At 40.9% G+C, this 20,675-nt stretch overlaps 1 protein-coding gene across 3 annotated transcripts in view; it reads left to right on the top strand.

Moving 5' to 3' along the window:
* vipas39 (VPS33B interacting protein, apical-basolateral polarity regulator, spe-39 homolog) overlaps nucleotides 1-19,729 on the top strand; it is a 59,633-nt gene extending 39,904 nt beyond the window's left edge. For all 3 annotated transcript variants that reach the window (XM_060828574.1, XM_060828575.1, XM_060828573.1), the window contains exons 14-20: nucleotides 1,095-1,229; nucleotides 3,124-3,165; nucleotides 6,647-6,736; nucleotides 13,160-13,246; nucleotides 15,890-15,979; nucleotides 17,145-17,249; nucleotides 19,124-19,729. In XM_060828574.1, the coding sequence (XP_060684557.1) occupies nucleotides 1,095-1,229; nucleotides 3,124-3,165; nucleotides 6,647-6,736; nucleotides 13,160-13,246; nucleotides 15,890-15,979; nucleotides 17,145-17,249; nucleotides 19,124-19,144 (570 nt within the window). In that variant the 3' untranslated portion in view covers nucleotides 19,145-19,729. The remainder of the gene's footprint in view (nucleotides 1-1,094; nucleotides 1,230-3,123; nucleotides 3,166-6,646; nucleotides 6,737-13,159; nucleotides 13,247-15,889; nucleotides 15,980-17,144; nucleotides 17,250-19,123) is intronic.
* The last annotated feature ends 946 nt before the right edge of the window (nucleotides 19,730-20,675 follow it).

Raw genomic sequence — 20,675 nt, forward strand, 5'->3', positions numbered from 1 at the left:
GTCAATACAGCAAGCAACTTGGGTATCTATTTATCAGCCAAATGTTACATATTTTCAATTTCCAGTACACTTTTAGACTGCTAGTTAGTCATATGATATGCTCTCAGTGCAGAACAGCATTCACTCTCTCTTAAAGCACAGTACACGTCATCAACTTCATAACACTCTTGTATTCACATCTTGTTTATTTCTATCTTTAAATCTTTTTATTTTGCTTTTTAATTTAAATGTAATTTATAATTCCTGATTTATACTTCTTGGTTTAAACTTGAAGTATTTGACTGGTACTTTGAGAAGATTTGTGGCTCAGGTTGAGGTTTTGGATGTAGGTTTGCCCGCTGAGCTGGAAGGTTCATTTCCAGATATTTATTTACCCTACTAGGTAACATCTTCAGTGGGCCTCAGGTGAAGCAATGCTAAAAATTCCTTATTATTGTTTATATGTTTGGGTTTCTTTGGGTTGGTGATGTCATTTCCTGTGGTGAAGTCACTTCCTTATCCTTTTCTCAGGGGGTGGTAGATGGGTTTAACTCGATGTGTTTGTTGATAGAGTTGTGGTTGGAATGTCAAGCTTCTAGGAATTCTCGTGCATGTCTTTGCTTGGCTTGTCCTAGGATGGATGTGTTATCCAAGTCGAAGTGGTATCCTTCCTCATCCGTATGTGAGGATACTAGTGAGAGAGGGTCATGTCTGACTGGAGATTATTAAATCCAATTCATTGCAAATGCTAAACGTTGCTTTTCCTACATTAACATTCCACAGATCTTTATAGAGATGGCCACATTGTGTCAGAGTCCTGATGATAGTGAATCAATGCTCAAAAGCTAAAAACCTTTGCAGGCAGCAATCGACTTTGTCAAGGCAGCTCCTGCTCCTTTGCCACTGATCGCAAAAACAGGGCTATTGTATATTTCCTAAGGCCTGAGTATACAATCCAGTGATGAAGCAGTGACTTTAGCTGAACAGCAAACTTCAAAATTTAAATAGAGCATTTCATATGTCTAATTTCTTTTGTAACTCAGCCTAACCGGGATGTATTAGTTGCGAAACTGCATTTAGAGTCACAGATTACCCTATTGCTTTGTATTTTTCAGGAGAATGACAAACGCATTGAGGCATCTGGACAAATGGAGGTCTTCAGGAAACATCCCAGGAAAGCCTCCATTCTCCTCATGCCGCTAGTCACAACACTTTACTATTCCTGCTTTTATCATTACGGGGAATCTGAAGTGAGTCGTTTCTTGTATGTATATGTATATTAAATGCGATAAAGTTGATAGTTGGAAGGAATTGCTTTGCAGTGTTTTGCATAGAAATACTATCACCTCGAGTCATAGCCTCAATTCCATCAGTGCAGGTACACGTTTGGATAATGAGCATAAATTAACCCACACCATCCTCAAATAAATGTATGCAGAAATAAAGTTACTCATTTTGCGTGGCAATAAAGTAACACTGGTCTGAAAGAATCAAATGAATTTACAACACCTTCTTTTCAACCTCATTTTAGCAGTAAATTTAGATACCTACCTTTTATTGAGGCACTATCACCAATGAACAGATATACAGCATTCAGATTAAAGTCTGTTACCAGTTCTTTCCCAGTTATTACTACCAGTGAAAGGTGCAGCAGCACCTTTTGAATTCACCATGACCTCCATACTCTGTACTGTCCCTAGTTAATCTTCATTGGGTAAACATCACTGAAATCCCTTCTTCACATTATTCTCAGAAATCATCACAAGATGTATTACAGTATTTGAGGGGGAGGGGGGGTTCATCACTGACTTCTCAGGGTGCTTGGTGACAGATGCTAAACTGAGCCTTGACAACATGGTCTCCATCCCAGGGTGAATATTTTTTAAAACATTTCACAAATCACTCTGAATGCAGTTGGAATGCTGCACACCAGTGAGTAGGTTAGCTAATTTCCTGTTGCCTGAAGCCTTCAGAAATGTCAGCTACAGATTCACAAACTAATGTTACTTTATTAAGACATCAATTCGTAGCAACATGAACACATAAAAAGTACTTAGTATACTTGTGGAGATATACCATTCATTGGTGTAACTTTTTGAAGGATCAAACTGTTACGACACGGCGATGAACCCTACTGCTAATTAAGCCAAACACCCAGAAAAACTCCTCTCCCCTTATCATCTGTCAAAGTATGAGTGACAGAGAACTCCCAACTTTCACTATTTCAAAGAAAAAATATCAATTTACTCTTTAACTCTAAAAGTGAACATTAAACAACAACTATTTACAGATCTAAACCTTTTTTTCTTTTAAATGCTTGTTATCTACTTCTCACTCTATAGCAATATACTGATCTAATAAAAGCCCCTATTAAAAGTACATCAATTTAATTTTCAAAACCAGACACGGTGGCCGTCTCTGGTGTCTTCCTTCCTCTGGCTGTAGGTATCCTTGGGTCGTCGTCTTCGGTATTTTGCTGCAAAGATGTTTCATATGAAAAAGGTACCTTTGATAGAGAGTGTTTGGCTGGCCTTTCCACTGACAATGGCAGTTGGCTGCTCTCTCTGGCTAACTCTGAAAATGCTGGTTTTCATATACTCCAAATATCGGATCATCTCATTGGCTCAATGTTGACAAAACAATAGAATTCAAATTTGATTGGGTTTTAGTATCATGGGGCATAATTTAAACTAATTGGTTAAATTCAAACTGTTGTGAAAACATAGCAACCAAAAGTCATGTATTTGTTTCACAGTCAAATATTTTCATTTTTCTAATGCACTCTGAGACTGCTAGTCAGTTACATGACATGTGCCTGCAAGCTCTCAGTGCAAAACAGTCTTCGCGCTCTCTTAAAGATACAGCAGACACCTTCAACTTCATAACAAAAAATAGTAAAATGTATTGCTGTAACATCAGATGGAACACAGAAGAATACAGAATAAGGCTACCACTCTTGTTCAGATTATATAAATTGACACAGCTGTTTTAAGATTGAAGATAAACATAGAAGGGGAGGTCAGAGTACCTCTGCTGCTGCTGCTACTGTGATAGGGAGTATCAGTAAATCATGAAATGCTGTGGTTCTTGTTTAAAAGTGAATATTTGTGATCCTAACGGTGTTCTCATTTTGTTTCTTTGTAGGGAACATTCAGTAGTCCAGCCAATTTGAAAAAAACTTTCAAAGTAGGTACTATACAGTCAAGCATTCATTGAGTAACATGTTGGTCCCAGGTAGTGTTTGTGTTTCAGTGGTCACATACGACCTACCTCATCACTGATTCCAGCCTCCCTATTTAATCCATGAATAGAAAATGCTTGGAATTTCTCCAAGCCCTCCTCAGTTTTATGCGTATAAATTCAGTGACATTTCTTTCAAGTGAAGAATGTCGTCTTCCTTTCGAGGTCACCCAAGAATCAATAATCATCAGAATATTATCATAATGTAATTTCATTCTATTGTCAAAATGAGAAAAATGAAACCAGATGGACAACTCGGGGTTACCCAAGGCACAGGAAATGGCAACATCACATATAGCTCTCTACATCTCATAGAATCTTCCTTATAACATATGGGGATCTCAGACAAAATTCAAGAGAACTGTCTATGAGCTAGTCAAGCCAAAGCTGAATTATCATACTCCTGGAATTGTACCTTACAGACAATGCCCCAGAAACCATCATCACCATCCTCCAGTATATCCTGTTCCATAGCAGAGGTAGCAGTACAGTGGTTAAGCAGTCAGGACAGATTTGTGCTGGGAGATCCACTTGTAATGGCTTCTGTTTTTGAGCTGCGGTTGAGGAGAAGAACATATACCATGTGTGTTACTGAGGTCTCGGCTGATGATACAATAGGGCATCAGATTCCAAAATGAAACCTGGCTTTGTATTTTTTGTAATTACTGAAACATATTCACACAGAACTTTTGATTTTCTTTAACAGAACAGCAATTTATAACACAAAAGAAAAAATTTCAACAAGAAACAAGCTATCTAAAAGTGTACCACAGTTAAAATGATCTGAAAACATATTACAAAACAACATTTCAACCCGTTTCTCAACATTATCTATTATAGAGAGATTACTCCCTGTATTTTTTTTATAGTTCTAACTGACTCCTGACAGTTTCTCTGCTGTGGACTGTGCAGACAATTTTTGGTCCTTTCCAAATCTGATGATGGAACTAGTCCACAAATCTGATAACCTAAACTTTCTCACTTCTGAAAACCTGTAGATTTTTAACCAAATACTCTTGGGTTCAAAGTTTGACAAACTTAATTCTTGGAGATGATAAAGCATGGAGCTGGAAAAAGCACAGCAGGTCAAGCAGCATCAGAGGAGCAAGGGAGTCTGTCTGAAGTCTAGGGGAGATAAGCTGACTATATAGGCAGGTGCTGAGGAAGAACACGTGGTTGTAGTAGCGGGTGTATTTCAGGATGTGGTGGAGGAGATGACCAGGGGATTGTTTGATGGTGTTTGACCTATTGTACTTTTTCCAGCTCCACACTTTATTGATTCTGACTTTCCAACATCTGCAGTCCTCACTATCTCCAAAACTAAATTTTTGTGCTGACTTAACTGGTGTTTGAACTGGCCTCAACTAATCATAGGAAAGAAACTAAACTGGCTCAAAAACTCTACCTTGGTGTCTTCTGAACTGAACTGAACTGAACTGAAATTCTTGCTTCGAACTGAACTTTTAAAAAAAATTGCTCATCCTAGATTCTTTTGAACTGAAAACAAATCTAATGGCTTGTTATAAACACAATAGTATAACCATCTTTTTATTAACAGCACAAGGGTCCACAGTCAGTTGCCCTCAGACTAAGCTTTGAATTTAAAGCACCACTTCAAAGGTGTCTCTGATCTTATTCTTTTCAAAATTAAGAATGCTGTTCATAGAAGTAATCAGCACTTATATGTCACTATTTTGAAATCCAAACTGGCAACAATATATGTGTCAATCATACAGTTTTACCATTGTAGTTATAATATAAGTAGTGATAGTGGATGCACTGGGAAGAATCTTCGAAGAATCTTTAGATTCTGGAAAAGTCTTAGATGTTTGGAAAAGTTAATATGTAATGTTTTATTCAAAAAGGGAGACAAAAGAAGATAAGTTAGTTTAGTATGTTATTGGCCAGTTAGCTTAACAATTTTTTTATTGGGAAAATGTTACTGTTTATTATAAAAGATATAATGGATTATTTAGAAATACTTAATATGATCAAGCAGAGTCAGCATGTCTTCACAAAGAGAAAATCATGCCTGACAAATTTATTCAAATTCTTCAGAAGGTAACAAGCAGGATAAGGATAAGAGAAGCAATGTATGTAATATATTTGGATTTTCAGGAACTGTTTGATAGATACCACACAAAATTTGTGAGAAGATTTGTAGCTCGGGTGCTCGTTGTTGTGGTTCTGTTCGCCGAGCTGGGAATTTGTGTTGCAGACATTTCGTCCCCTGTCTAGGTGACATTCTCAGTGCTAGGGAGCCTCCTGTGAAGTGTTTCTGAGATGTTTCCTCCAGCATTATAGACCTGGGGCCTCAATTATTTACAATATATATCAACGTGGATGAGGAAAGTGAATGTATGATAGCCAAATTGTGGATGACACAGAAATAAGTGGAAAGACAAATGACACAAAGAGTACAGAGGGATTTTGACAGATTGGGTGGGCAAATGCTTGGCAGTTGGAATATAATGTGGGAAAATGTGATATTACACACTTTGGCAGGAAGAGTAGAGCTGAATATCATTTAAATGAAAAGGGACTGCAGAAAGCAACACTACAGAAGGATTTCAGAGTCCTTGTACATAAATTACAAAAAACTAGAATAGAAGTTCAGCAGGTGATCAGGAAGTCAAATGGAATGTTGGGTTTTATTTCAAAGGGAATGAACTATAAAAATAGGAAAGCCTTGATAAATTGTGCAAGGCACTAGTTATAGGCACCAGGAATATTGTGAACAGTTTTATCCTTTTAAACATATCTTGGCATTGAAGGCAGTCCAGAGAAGGTTCACAAAGTTTATTATGGGTATGGAGGTTTAGTGGAATGAGAAGAGATCTTATTCAAACATATAAGATTTGAGAGGGTTTGACAGAATGGTTGGAGAGAAGATTCCCCTCGTGGGAGACTCTAGAATCAGCGGGCACAATCTCAGAGTGAAGAGTCAACCAATTAGGACACAGTTGATGAGTAATTTCTTCTCTGTGTGTGTGGTGAAAATATGGAATTTCTCAACAAAGTGGGCTGTAGCAATTGGGTTATTAAGTAGATTCAAGGCTGAGATGCAAGATTTTTAATCAGTAAACGAATCAAGTCGAAATGGTTGGAGAGTGACGTTGAGGATTGTTAGATCAGCATTATCTCATTGAATGGCAGAGCAAACTCTGGCTGAATGGCCTGCTTCTGCTCCTTTATCTTGTACCTTATGGTGTGAATGCAAATGTTGGGCATCTTGAATTGGAGTTCCAAAAATAAATGTTAATAAGGTCAAATTGAACACCTTTTAATGTTGAAAATTATCTCTGTTTCAGAAGAGTCAAGAGGTTGGAATAGACTATTATTTGTAGATGCATTTTATCCTGTGTTGAATCGTTAGAATCTGGATATATTTGTGTGCAGTAGAAAATTATTTCTGCATGTGTTTCAGATTTCAGACAAGCAGTTCTTACTCACTACACTCGCAGCTCGTGCCAAACTAAAGGCTTGGAAAGATGTTGATATTCTATTTACTACAAAGGTAACTTGTTTGTATCACTATCAGTCTGCAGTTGCAGTAGAATGGGATATTTTGGTACTTTAACCTTCTTATGTGTTCGTTGGTAAAATGTTGCATTTTACTAATGTTATGACTGAGGTTGGAAGAGTGCATGTCTCCTTCTAGTTCTGCGCTGGTCATAGGATCTATTTAGATATTCTACTCAGTTATGTAAATGGCCAGCTGCAAATTTTGGGTGTATGTATGTGCCAGTCACTCAGTTGGCTCGTCTGCGATGTTAACAACATGGGTTGAATTCCTGCATCGGCTGAGGTCCCACCTTGTCAATCATGCCCCTCAGTTGAGTGTGGTGACCCTCTGGTTAAACCATCACAAGTTGTCTTTCCCTGATGAGAAAGCAACCCTAAGGATCAGGAGGACTATGGTCACTTTACCTATATATAGAGAACAAATAATTAACCATGTTAGAATTGATGTGAGAGAGTTGAACTAAAATTCTAATTAGAAAACCATATGTCTGGTTTCTGTTTAAGTAACATTTTCACCTCTAGTGTTTTCCAATGCTGAGGACATTTACAAATAATTATATTTTGCCCCCAACATTCAACTTTTGGCCAAGAATTGAGAAGTAATTTTCTCTCCAACTTTATTTTCAATCAAATCATTCAGTTCCTGAGGTATGATAAGATACAAATTATGTTAACAGACAAGTAATTCTGAGGCTTTGATTACTGATCAGGAGACATGGGTTCAAAACCCACCATGGTTACTAGGGAATGTAAATTGAGTTGGATTTTGGATGAATAACCAATGTTAGTGGTAGTGTCTATGAAAGTACCTGATTGCCATAAAAGCCTGTCTGGTTCACTGGTGTCCTTTAGGGCAGATAATCTGCCACCTTACCTGGTCTGTTCTACATGTGACCCCTGTTATAACCAGGTAAAGGATGATGAGTCAGTTTCCTCTTTTCAGGATCTGCATTTGGTTGTAACAACAGTTTTATATTCTTTTTAGCACACAACTATTCCTAACAAAAGTGTAGTTACCTAGTGTCTGCCATAATTAGGAGCCAATTACAAAGTTTTGTTGAATGAAAGAATGAGCAATTTTATATTCTGTTAACCCTGAAAAAATAACGAAGAGCCAATGTCTAACATTACCTATATAATGGTATAAATTTAAAGGGGGATAGTGTCCACTATGAAAGTTATATACAGTTTAAAGTCCATGATTCCAAAGATCTGCAAGTTAGGTGGATTTGCCATGCTAAATTATCTGTCGTGTCCATGCATTTGCCATGGGAAATGCAGAGGTTACAGGGTTAGGCTCTTCAGACAATCAGTGTAGACTTGATGGGGCAAATGGCTTCTTTCTGCACTGTAGGGATTCTATGATTCTTAGGGTGTTGTTGTGGTGTAAAGATTTTACCTCAAATCATGATTGATTAACTGATATCTTGTAACTTTAATGGTGGCAAATATTGCAGATTCCTTTAATTTCTCATGTCCAGGTGTTTCCAATTTGTATTGTCATCCAGGTACCTTGACCTTCGTGAAGCAGAGACAGCAGTTGTTCCTGCTGCTTCCATTCACAAATGCACCTTTCTGTCCTACCAAAAGCAGCTAAAATACAAGCTGGTTTGTCTGAGTTTACAGCTCACAACTTGATAATTGCAGATGGTAACTTACATCTCCAATATGTGAAACGTAACAGGTGTAAATCATAAAATGGATATAAGGGTTTCTTCAAACTTGATTGGGTGGACTTACTTCTGTGTCTTTTGATAAAATGTTAATTTCAATTCAAATTATTTTTGTTTATTCCATGTTAGGTTTCGTAAAGGTTGGCTAATCTGTGTGATCAGCTGACTACGGTGGTCATTTTAAGTCAGTGTATTTATTTCTTTAAAACTGCTTCAGTCTTTGGAGGTCCCACGTATTAAAATCATGTGATGGAATGAGTTGATAGTCCATGTTTTACCACAGTCATGATGCTTCAGATCCCAACAATGTAGTTGAGTTCTGAAGGGTCATAGAGTCATACATATGTACAGCATGGAAACAGACCCTTCGGTCCAACCCGTCCATGCCTACCAAATATCCCAATCCAGTCTAATCCCACCTGCCAGCACCTGGCCCATATCCCTCCAAACTCTTCCTATTCATATACTCATTCAGATGCCTTTTAAATGTTCCACCACAGAACACACCAGATGGCCTCCTTCTTTAGAGACCGCAATTTCCCTTCCCACGTGGTTAAAGATGCCCTCCAACTCATCTTGTCCACATCCCACATCTCCGCCCTCAGACTCCACCCTCCAACCCTAACCAGGACAGAACGCCCCTGGTGTTCACCTTCCACCCTACAAACCTTCGCACAAACCAAATCATCCGTCGACATTTCCGCCACCTCCAAAAAGACCCCACCACCAGGGATATATTTCCCTCCCCACCCTTTTCCGCCTTCCACAAAGACCGTTCCCTCCGTGTCTAACTGGTCAGGTCCACACCCACCTACAACCCACCCTCCCATCCTGGCACCTTCCCCTGCCACCGCAGGAACTGCAAAACCTGTCCCCACACCTCCTCCCTCACCTCCATCCAAGGCCCTAAAGGAGCCTTCCACATCCATCAAAGTTTTACCTGCACATTCACTAATATCACTTATTGCATCCGTTGCTCCCGATGCGGTCTCCTCTACATTGGGGAGACTGGACACCTCCGAGCAGAGTGCTTTAGGGAACATCTCTGGGACACCCGCACTAATCAACCACACCGCCCTGTGGCCCAACATTTCAACTCCACCTCCCATTCTGCCGAGGGCATGGAGGTCCTGGGCCTCCTTCACCGCTGCTCCCTCACCACTAGATGCTTGGAGGAAAAACACCTCATCTTCTGCCTCAGAACACTTCAACCTCAGGGCATCAATGTAGACTTCAACAGTTTCCTCATTTCCCCTTCCCCCCCCCACCTCACCCTAGTTCCAAACTTCCAGCTCAGCACTGTCCCCATGACTTGTCCTACCTGCCTATCTTCTTTTCCACCTATCCACTCCACCCTCCTCCCTGACCTATCACCTTCATCCCCTCCCCCACTCACCTATTGTGCTCCATGCTACTTTCTCCCCACCCCCACCCTCCTCTAGCTTATCTCTCCACGCTTCAGGCTCTCTGTCTTTATTCCTGATGAAGGGCTTTTGCCCGAAATGTTGATTTTGCTGCTCCTTGGATGCTGCCTGAACTGCTGTGCTCTTCCAGCACCGCTAATCCAAAATCTGGTTTCCAGCATCTGCAGTCATTGTTTTTACCTTTTAAATGTTGCAATTGTACCAGACTCCACCACTTCCTCTGGCAGCTCATTCGATACACTTTCCACCCTCTGCGTGTGTAAGTTGCCCCTTAGGTCCCTTTTATATCTTTCCCGTTTCACCCTAAACCTATGCCCTCTAGTTCTAGACTCTCTGCCCCCAGGGAAATAACTTTGTCTATTTATCCTATCCATGCCCCTCATAATTTTGTAAACTCATATCCTCCAACCCTAGCAACAACCTTATAAATCTTTTCTGAACCCTTTGAAGATTCACAACATCTTTCCGATAGGAAGGAGACCAGAATTGCATGCAATATTCCAACAGTGGCCTAACCAATGTCCTGTACAGCTGTAACATGACCTCCCAACTCCTGTACTCAATACTCTGACCTGCAAAGGAAAGCATACCAAATACCACCTTCACTATCCTATATACCTGCGACTCCACTTTCAAGGAGCTATGAACCTGCACTCCAAGGTCTCTTTGTTCAGCAACACTCTTCAGGACCTTACCATTAAATGTATACGTCCTGCTAAGATTTACTTTCCCAAAATGCAGCACCTTGCATTTATCTGAATTAAACTCAGTCTGCCACTTCTTGGCCCATTGGCCCATCTGATCAAGATCCTGTTGTAATCTGAGGTAACTCTCTTCACTGTCCACTATACCTCCATCTGCAAACTTACAAACTGTACCTCTTATGCTCGCATCCAAATCATTTCTGTAAAGTAGAGGACCCAGCACCGATCCTTGTGGCACTCCACTGGTCACAGGCCTCCAGTCTGAAAAACAACCCTCCACCACAACCCTCTGTCTTCTATCTCTGAACCATTTCTGTATCCAAATGGTTAGTTCTCCCTGTAATCCATGAGATCTAACCTTGCTAACCAGTCTCCCATGGGGAACCTTGTGGAACGCCTTACTGAAGTCCATATAGATCACATCTACTGCTCTGCCCTCATCAATCCTCTTTGTTACTTCTTCAGAAAACTCAATCAAGTTTGTGAGACATGATTTCCCACACACAAACCCATGTTGACTATCCTTAATCAGTCCTTGCCTTTCCAAATATATGTACATCCTGCCCCTCAGGATTCCCTCCAACAACTTGCCCACCACCGAGGTCAGGCTCACTGGTCTATAGTTCCCTGGCTTGTCCTGACTACCCTTCTCAAACAGTGGCACCACATTAGCCAACCTCCAGTCTTCCGGCACCTCACCTGTGACTATCGATGATACAAATATCTCAGCAAGAGGCCCAGCAATCACTTCATAGCATTCCACAGAGTTCTAGGTTACGCCTGATCAGGTCATGGGGATTTATTTACCTTTATGTGTTTCAAGACATCCAGCACTTCCTCCTCTGTAATATGACATTTTGCAAGGTGTTACCACCTATTTCACTACTTTCTATGTCTTCCATATCCTTTTCCACAGTAAATACTGATGCAAAATAATCGTTTAGTATCTCCCCCATTTTCTGTGGCTCCACAAAACGGCCGCCTTGCTGATATTTGAGGGGCCCTATTCTCTCCCTCGTTATCCTTTTGTCCTTAATGTATTTGTAAAAATCCTTTGGATTCTCCTTAACTCTATTTGCCAAAGCTATTTCATGCCCCCTTTTTGCCCTCCTGATATCCCTCTTAAGTATACTCCTATTGCCTTTATACTCTTCTGAGGATTTACTCCATCTATCCTGTCTGTACCTTACATCTGCTTCCTTTTTCTTAAGCAAACCCTCAATTTCTTTAGTTATCAAGCATTCCCTATACCTACCAGCCTTTCCTTTCACCCCATCAGGAATATACTTTCTCTGGATTCTCGTTATCTCATTTCTGAAGGTTTCCCATTTTCTAGCCGTCCCTTTACCTGCGAATATCTGCCCCCAATCTGCTTTTGAAAGTTCTTGCCTAATACCATCAAAATTGGCCTTTCTCCAATTTAGAACTTCAACTTTTAGATCTGGTCTATCCTTTTCCATCACTGTTTTAAATCTAATAGAATTATGGTCGCTGGTCCCAAAATGCTCCCCCATTGACACCTCAGTCACCTGCCCTGTCTTATTTCCCAAGAGTAGGTTAGGTTTTGCACCTTCTCTAGCAGGTACATCCACATACTGAATCAGAAAATTTTCTTGTACATACTTAACAAATTCCACTCCATCTAAACCCTTAACACTATGGCGGTCCTAGTCTATGTTTGGAAAGTTAAAATCCCCTACCGTAACACGGTGGCTCAGTGGTTAGCACTGCTGCCTCACAGCGCCAGGGTTCCAGGTGTGATTCCGGCCTTGGGCGACTGTCTGTTCGGAGTTTGCATATTCTCCCCGTGTCTGCATGGGTTTCCTCCGGGTGCTCCGGTTTCCTCCCACAGTCCAAAGATGTGCAATTGCCCATAGTGTTAGGTGCATTAGTCAGTGGGAGATGGGTCTGGGTGGGTTACTCTTTGGAGGGTCGGTGTGAACTGGTTTGGCCGAAGGGCCTGTTTCCACACTGTAGGGAATCCACAAAAAAAAACGCCCTATTATTCTTACAGATAGCTGTGATCTCTTCACAAGTTTGTTTCTCATTTTCCCTCTGACGATTAGGGATTCTATAATACAATCCCTTTCTTATTTCTCAGTTCCACCCAAATAACTTCTTTGGATGTATTTCCAGGAATATCCTCCCTCAGCACAGGTGTAATGCTATCCCTTATAAAAATACCACTCCCCCTCCTCTCTTGCCTCCCTTTCAGTCCTTCCTGTAGCATTTGTATCCTGGAACATTAAGCTGCCAGTCCTGCCCATCCTTGAACCATGTTTCTGTAATTGCTATGATATCCCAGTCCCAAGTTCCTAACCATGCCCTACGTTCATCTGCCAGGGTCACTGGACCTGAAATGTTAACTCTGCTTTCTCTCCACTGATGCTGACAGACCTAGAGTTTTTCCAGCAATTTCCGTCTTGTTGATGGTTGATTTTTAACAGCCCTCATAACTCAGTTGATTATATTCAAGAAGATAGTTCATTAACAAGTTCTGTTGAGCAGTAAATGCTGACTCTGTTACTGATACCAACATTCTGCAACTGCATTTTGTAACCTTCTATCAGAGCAACCTGTCTCCCTCTTAAGAGATGTGTTTTGTTTTATTTAGAATTGGCTAGGATATACCAAGAAGAAAGCCCCAATTGGATTTCATAGAGTTGTGGACATCTTACACAAAAATAATGCACCAGTTGAGGTAAGATGCTAGTCGAATATTTGGAGAATAATTTTCCTCCATTCTGCTCCATTGGGTAAACAGATCACTATCTTGGAGAGGTTTGAGAATAATAATAATCCTTCAGGATGTCTTTAGTGTACAAGAGTGGATCAGCAGAATGCATAAGGTGGGAACACCAATAGATACTGTTCCACAATACTGAAAATGTGTTGCTGGAAAAGCGCAGCAGGTCAGGCAGCATCCAAGGAGAAGGAGAATCGACGTTTCGGGCATGAGCCCTTCTTCAGGAATGAGGAAAGTGTGTCCAGCAGGCTAAGATAAAAGGTAGGGAGGAGGGACTTGGGGGAGGGGTGTTGGAAACACGATAGGTGAAAGGAGGTCAAGGTGAGGGTGATAGGCCAGAGTGGGGGTGGGGGCGGAGAGGTCAGGAAGAAGATTGCAGGTTAGGAAGGCGGTGCTGAGTCTGAGAGATTTGACTGAGACAAGGTGAGGGGAGGGGAAATTAGGAAACTGGAGAAATCTAGGTTCATCCCTTGTAGTTGGAGGGTTCCCAGGTGGCAGATGAGGTGCTCTTCCTCCAACCGTCGTGTTGCCATGGTCTGGCAATGGAGGAGTCCAAGGACCTGCATGTCCTTGGTGGAGTGGGAGGGGGAGTTGAAGTGTTGAGCCACAGGGTGGTTGGGTTGGTTGGTCCGGGTGTCCCAGAAACGTTCCGCAAGTAGGCGGCCTGTCTCCCCAATATAGAGGAGGCCACATTGGGTGCAGCGGATACAGTAAATGATGTGTGTGGAGGTGCAGGTGAATTTGTGGTGGATATGGAAGGATCCCTTGGGGCTTTGGAGGGAAGCAATGAGGGAGGTGTGGGCGCAAGTTTTGCATTGCTTGCAGTTGCAGGGGAAGGTGCCGGGAGTGGAGGTTAGGTTGGTGGGGGGTGTGGACCTGACGAGGGAGTCACGGAGGGAGTGGTCTTTTCGGAATGCTGATAGGGGAAGGGAGGGAAATATATCTCTGGTGGTGGGGTCTGTTTGGAGGTGGCGGAAATGACGATGGATGATATGATGTATATGGAGGTTAGTGGGGTGGTAAGTGAGAACCAGTGGGGTTCTGTCCTGGTGGCGATTGGAGGGGCGGGGCTCAAGGGCGGAGGAGCGGGAAGTGGAGGAGATGCGATGGAGGGCATCGTCGATCACCGCCTTCCTAACCTGCAATCTTCTTCCTGACCTCTCTGCCCCCACCCCCACTCTGGCCTATCACCCTCACCTTGACCTCCTTCCACCTGTCACATTTCCAACGCTCCTCCCCCAGGTCCCTCCTCCCTACCTTTTATCTTAGCCTGCTGGACACACTTTCCTCATTCCTGAAGAAGGGCTCATGCCCGAAACATCGATTCTCCTGCTCCTTTGATGCTGCCTGACCTGCTGCGCTTTTCCAGTAACACGTTTTCAGCTCTGATCTCCAGCATCTGCAGACCTCACTTTCTCCTAGAAGACTGTTCCACAATAGGTCAGTTAGCCTACTTCAGCACAGTATTGTTCTCTCAGTTTAAAATACACTGCCCTTGCTCCTCTACATTGTTAGGTTTTCTTTAGCAGTTTATTAGTGAGTTTGTCAGGTAAATGTCAACAATCTAAGTTGTAATGTGATTGTATTTTCAGGTTTGGGTGACTATCACTCCTGTTTTGTTTGAGCAACATGACATGGTCACTATTAACATGAGGGCTCTCATTATCGCAATGACCCAGATCTATTTTCCATGCATTTAAATGCCTCCACGAAACAAAATGATATATAATGTGATCTCTCTATTCAATTTTTTTCATGTAAAAATGACAAGTACCACATCACCCTAAATGCTCAAGCAGAAATCTTTAAGTCATTGAGAGGGTTGCTGGGAGAAATGAAATTATTACATAGGTGATATAGGAGATGGCAAGGTGTAATGGTGAGGTTGGAGTCTATCCAGTTTGTTTTGGGTGCACTGCACTTTCTATCTCAGCAGTTCAGGCAGCAACTGTGGAGAGAAAAGGAAGTTGTTGTTTTGAGTCCAGTGAACCTCTTTGGAATTGCAGAATTTCAGTCCTGAAGAAGGATTACTGTACTCAAAATTTAACTCGACAGATGCTGCCAGACCTGCTGGGTTTCTCCGCCAATTTCTATTTTGTTCCAGAATCTGCAGTTGTTTGTATTATTTTGTATCTTGGTCATCTCATTCTGATATATGTGCGCTTGATATTGTGAGAAATCCATGATTATCCGTCTCTAATATCTCTCATCGCAAATAAATATTGGGTTGGAAAGAGATTTCAGAATAAGGTCAAAATTCCCTCAAACTGTGTGATGGTGACTTGGATATCAGCAAGGGGGTATCAAGCCTGCAATGCAGTCTCTCTAATACTTTTAAGGAAGAAAGTTTCATTGAATTTTGTCACATTTTATTCATCATGCCTCTTTTGAATTTTTTTTGAAGCTACTTGACTGGACGCACTCACTTGCTCTTTCCTTTCAACTGTTTACCGTCTGAGTATTTATCTAATTTATTTCTGTGAATTAATATTGAATCTGCTTACAGGCAGTGCATTCCACAGTTTGCTGTGGTTAAAGAAAAGTCTTCCTCAAGTCACCTCCAATTTTTTTGTCAATTGTGTCATTTTGTTTCTACAGGTTATTCAGGAATATGTTGCTTTAGTGGACAACACAGAACTGAGGTTGAACCTTGCCTCAAAGTACAAGTGCCATAATATTGTGATTGATGTAAGTATAAGTGTGGATTTATTTTTGCTACAGTAGAGAGAAACTGACAAAAAGACAGAAGATAATGCACTTATTGCAAGGTGTCTTTGCTGACTATTTTATATCGTGAGTACAGCCAAGTCCTGCTGCTCACATGTCCATCTTCTGTGATTTTCTTTTATCTGTGTAAACCTTGCATTGGGTGAAACAGTGAGTCTAATCTTCACTTATCTGTGGTTTCGAAGAAAAGGAATTTTAAAAAATGTATTTCCTTGAGTAGCAAGTGTGCAAGTACATGTATCTATTACTGTGCATTCTGAGTCTACGACATTCACGATTGGCGGAAATCCCCAATCATGATATTTTTGAAGAAGGTAACTCCACAAATGGAGTTTCTTCTACTCTCAGAAGTCCACATGAGCAAGTTAATGTCAAAAATTGTATGAATTGATTCAACTTCTGGATGTCCCCTTGCTGCATTTATACATTCCTGATAAAGGGCTTGTGCTGGAAACATCAACTCTCCTGCTCCTCAGATGCTGCCTGACCTGCTGTGCTTTTCCAGCACCACGCTTTTCAACTCTGATCTCCAGCATCTTTGTCCCACCTTTTCACTTCAGCAGACTTCCTGCTCCCAAACATTTCGTTCATGCTTTACAGAGACACTCATCTTGAGGATGTGAGGTCCAAATACACTTGAAAATAAATTGTGATCTGAGAATGCAAAACTCTGCTCAGCCCCTTCCTATGTTGCACAATTTGTTGCCCAATTCCTAAGGTTGCTTCAGCTGGGAGGTCATGATTGTTTCTGGAATTCCAACTTATAAAAGGAGGATAAAATCAGCCACCAGCGTCTGCTGACACCCAGTGTTGTTTGCAACACAGGTGGTCTAATCCAAAAATGCGCATGCACACAATTCCAGAAACACTACTTCATCCCATAGTAAAGTCCATCCTTTTTAAATGTGCATGTGCGAATTGAAGCAGTGCTTAGTGCACATGTGGGGAATGGTGGGTGTCAATAGACATTGCTAAATCAGTCCTGTTAAAAAGATGAGAAATGGAAATTACGTTGCAATCGAAGTGTTTAAATTGAAGTTTTATATATCACTTAGGATCACAGAAAGTAAATGATGTAGTGATTTGTAAAAGTTGTTTTACATCCCTTTTCTTAACTCGAATTTAGACCTACAGGGACCTTAGAGATCGACAACAGCTGGTTCTGTATAGAGACAAAGTGGAAAAAAACTCACAAGATCAGAGGAAGATTGACTATATCCTGAGCAATTCTGTAAGTTGAAACTGCATTATTATGAGAATAGATATGTGAATGTTTGAATTAGGAACGTGAGTATGCAAACCATGGCTGAGCTTATTGTCCTGATAACTTGACTTCTCTGTCGATCCCTGGAACTCTTAGATTCTTGACCAAAAAGGAAATCAATCGACCTTTGTGTTAAAAATATTCATTGATCCCATCCCCACTGCCTTCTTGGGAAGAAAATTCCAAAGCCCCTCAATACTTGGAGGGAGAAGACTTCTCCTCATCTCTGTCTTAACTGGATGACCTCTGATATCCCCGAGCTCTAGTTTCTCCCCCAAGGGAAATCTTTGTCTCAGCATCAAGCTTTTAAGTCGGTTCAGAATCAGATATATTTCAAAAATATGACCTCCAATTCTTCTAAACTATGAGTTTAGGTCCTACCTGTCCAACTTTTCCCTTATGAGGTAAGTCTGCACCCCCCACCCCAACCCCCCCACACACCACCCCAGTATCAATCAATAAATCTTTTCTGAACTGCGTCTAATATATTTGCATCCTTTCTTAAATAAGGAGGCCAAACTCTATACAGTACTCCAGTAGTGGCCTTCCGATACTCTATACAACTGCAGCAAAACTTTACAACTAAAACATTCCCCTTGCAATAAATAACAACATTCTGTTTGTTTTCTGAATAACTTCTGTACCTGCATGCCAACCTTTTGTGATTTTTTACCAAGATATTCAGATCCTTTGTATCTCAAGTACTTTGTCTCCATTTAAATATGTTGCTTTTCTGTTCTGTCTGCCAAAGTAATGAGTTCACTTGTCCCCTTCACTATGTTATACTCCATTTGCCAACTTTCTGCCCACTAACTTAACTATCTATATCTCTTTTCCCTTTAGAGACAGTTATATCCTCTTTATAATTTACTTTTATACCTGTCTTTGTCATCAAATTTAGCAGTTGTATATTTGTTCCCTTAATCCAAGTCATTGGTATAAATTGTAAGTAGCTGAGGTCCCAGCACTGATTCTTATGGCACTCCAATCTTGCCATCTCAAAATTTATTTATTTATATTTATTCTGTTTCCTGTTAACTAGCCAATTGTCTTTCCATCTTAATATATTACATCCAGTGCTGTTAGTTCTTATTCTGCATAGCAAGCTTTGGTGTACCTTGACATGTATCTTCTGGGAAAGGTTCCTCTTTGTCGTGATGTTTGTTACCTCCTCAAAGAACTTCCTCCTAATAGCTGTTCCTTCTAATAACTGTTCGCTAACTGACTTGTTATTTCCTGCTGTTTGGCTCCTTTCTTTCTTGAATAGAGGAGTCAGAGTCACTATTTTCTGGTGAGATGGTGATGTAAGCATGATTAACAACAATACCAGTAGTCATGTGTGAGACACTGTGAAGAAAGGATGGAATAATCTGTATACCTGTGAGATGTAGTTACTCAGAACATTATTATGCCCAACATCGTAAATAAGAGTTTGCAGAACCTGCTCAAGTCAAATTGCAGTTATTCATTAAAGACCACAAACTGAGTTAGGCAGTGAAAGCTGTCTGTTAAATGTGCAGAACAGAACCTGAACCACAAGCCTTGTGGTAACATAAAGCAAAAATGATGCTTTAAACCTTAACTTCCCAGAATGGAATGTGTGAAGCATATATAACATCTGACTTCAGTGATCTGGCCAGGACTGATGATATCAGTCCACAACTTAGTATTTTTAAGGCAACAGCCCATTGTTACACAAATAGAGACCATCACTGAACTGTAAACGCATTTGCGTTTTTTAATTGCCAGAAGTGAGATCTACATAATATAAAAACAAGTAAATGAAAAATAAATATAATCGCTAGATTGGTAATAGTAGTTTTGAATGTTGTGTTTTGCAGCAAATCAGATGGAAAAATTGACGAACCAAGACTTCTGCAGGAATGTCTTCTGATTATTAAGGAAGCTGGAGGTCAGAGGGTTGATGATCCTAGCATTCAGCAACAAGGAAGAATGATCAACATCCATCTTCTGAAAATTGCAGACGCTCTTCTCCCTCGTGATAAAAATGAATCCTTATATAGGAGCTTATAAATTAAGTGTCTGAGCCATACATTTGTATATTTCATATGTATCAAGTTGATCAATTGCAAGACTATGACTTTTAAGGAGGAGGGGCAGGATGGAGTGGGGTAAGCTGAAGGAAGTATGACTGGTGAATGACAAGAGCAAAGTCCAGATTCCCCCAGCTAAAATTTGAAAATGCTGAGGACAAGAAGGGAACCTTACCACAGAAATCTTGGAATTTGTTTTTAAACCACAATGTTGCTAGCTGGCCTTATGGATTATATCTAGAGATGGGAATAAAATTGTATTAGAGAATAGTTCATGTATTTACTGGATCCTTCTCTTACTACTCTCATAATTACACCTTAAAAATATAAGTAGTATAATTCCTGACTATTACACCAAAATGAGAGGAAATAGATCTGTTGTACAGAAACTGAAAAACAAGTCGCTCATTAAGAATACTTTTTTGTAATAAAATATAAAACTTTGGTAGCTTTCTATGTTGCATTTCATTTATTTGTTCTCATAGTTTATTATTTTCTTCCTGGGCTTGGCACCACTTTGGGCCTATCTTGGGTCTTAAAAAGAGAAATTTTGTTTTCCTTTTGACCCATCACTATAGGGAGATTCTTCCAATACTATGGAGCTGTCTGGGTTATAAGGGCTATGATTATTAACTCAAAATCCAATAAACTTTGTTTCGCACACACTGGAATTTTGATGTGCAAGGTCTGACCTTCAGATTAGCAATGTTGCAATCTCTCTTATCACGTTTCTCCCCTGTCTCTTGCCGCTGAGCTTTGGCTGTCAATTATTGACTGTAGGAGACTCCTGGGCCATCTGGGAGGGTTGGGAATCCCACTCAAAATGATGCAAAGTCAAAATGAATTATTTATTTGGAGAAGCCAGGGCCTTTATGTCCAATTTAGATCCTGGAAGTTGAACCAAAGCAAGATGTAGCATGATTAGTTTTGGATTGTTGCATAAAATGGACAAAGTAACGATGGTTTTCACCTTATTTCCAGTAACAGCACTTCAGTAAAGTGCTTCATGAGTTGCCAATAGTTTTGGAGATGTTTCAAGGTCATGAAAGGTGTTACCTAGATGCTGCTTCAGTACTTTATTTGCTATGCAGTGCTGAGAGTGCTTCTGGTTGCAGGGCATTGACTGCCACTTCTACAATCCGTAGCCCACAAACTGGCTGGCTGCATGTCCTTGTGCAGGGTTTGCACACAGTGGGGACAGGCACTGGGATTCTCTACTCCCTCCCTTTGCAGCTGGAGCTGGAGTTGTCCCGCCCACTGGCTGTCTGCTGGCCCCGCCCCAGGACACTCCCTTAGCAACGCGTCGGTCTGGCTGCGTCTCCAAGGGCGCCGGGCAGCC

The sequence above is a fragment of the Hemiscyllium ocellatum genome, chromosome 8, assembly GCF_020745735.1.
Source record: "Hemiscyllium ocellatum isolate sHemOce1 chromosome 8, sHemOce1.pat.X.cur, whole genome shotgun sequence".
NCBI lineage: Eukaryota > Metazoa > Chordata > Chondrichthyes > Orectolobiformes > Hemiscylliidae > Hemiscyllium > Hemiscyllium ocellatum.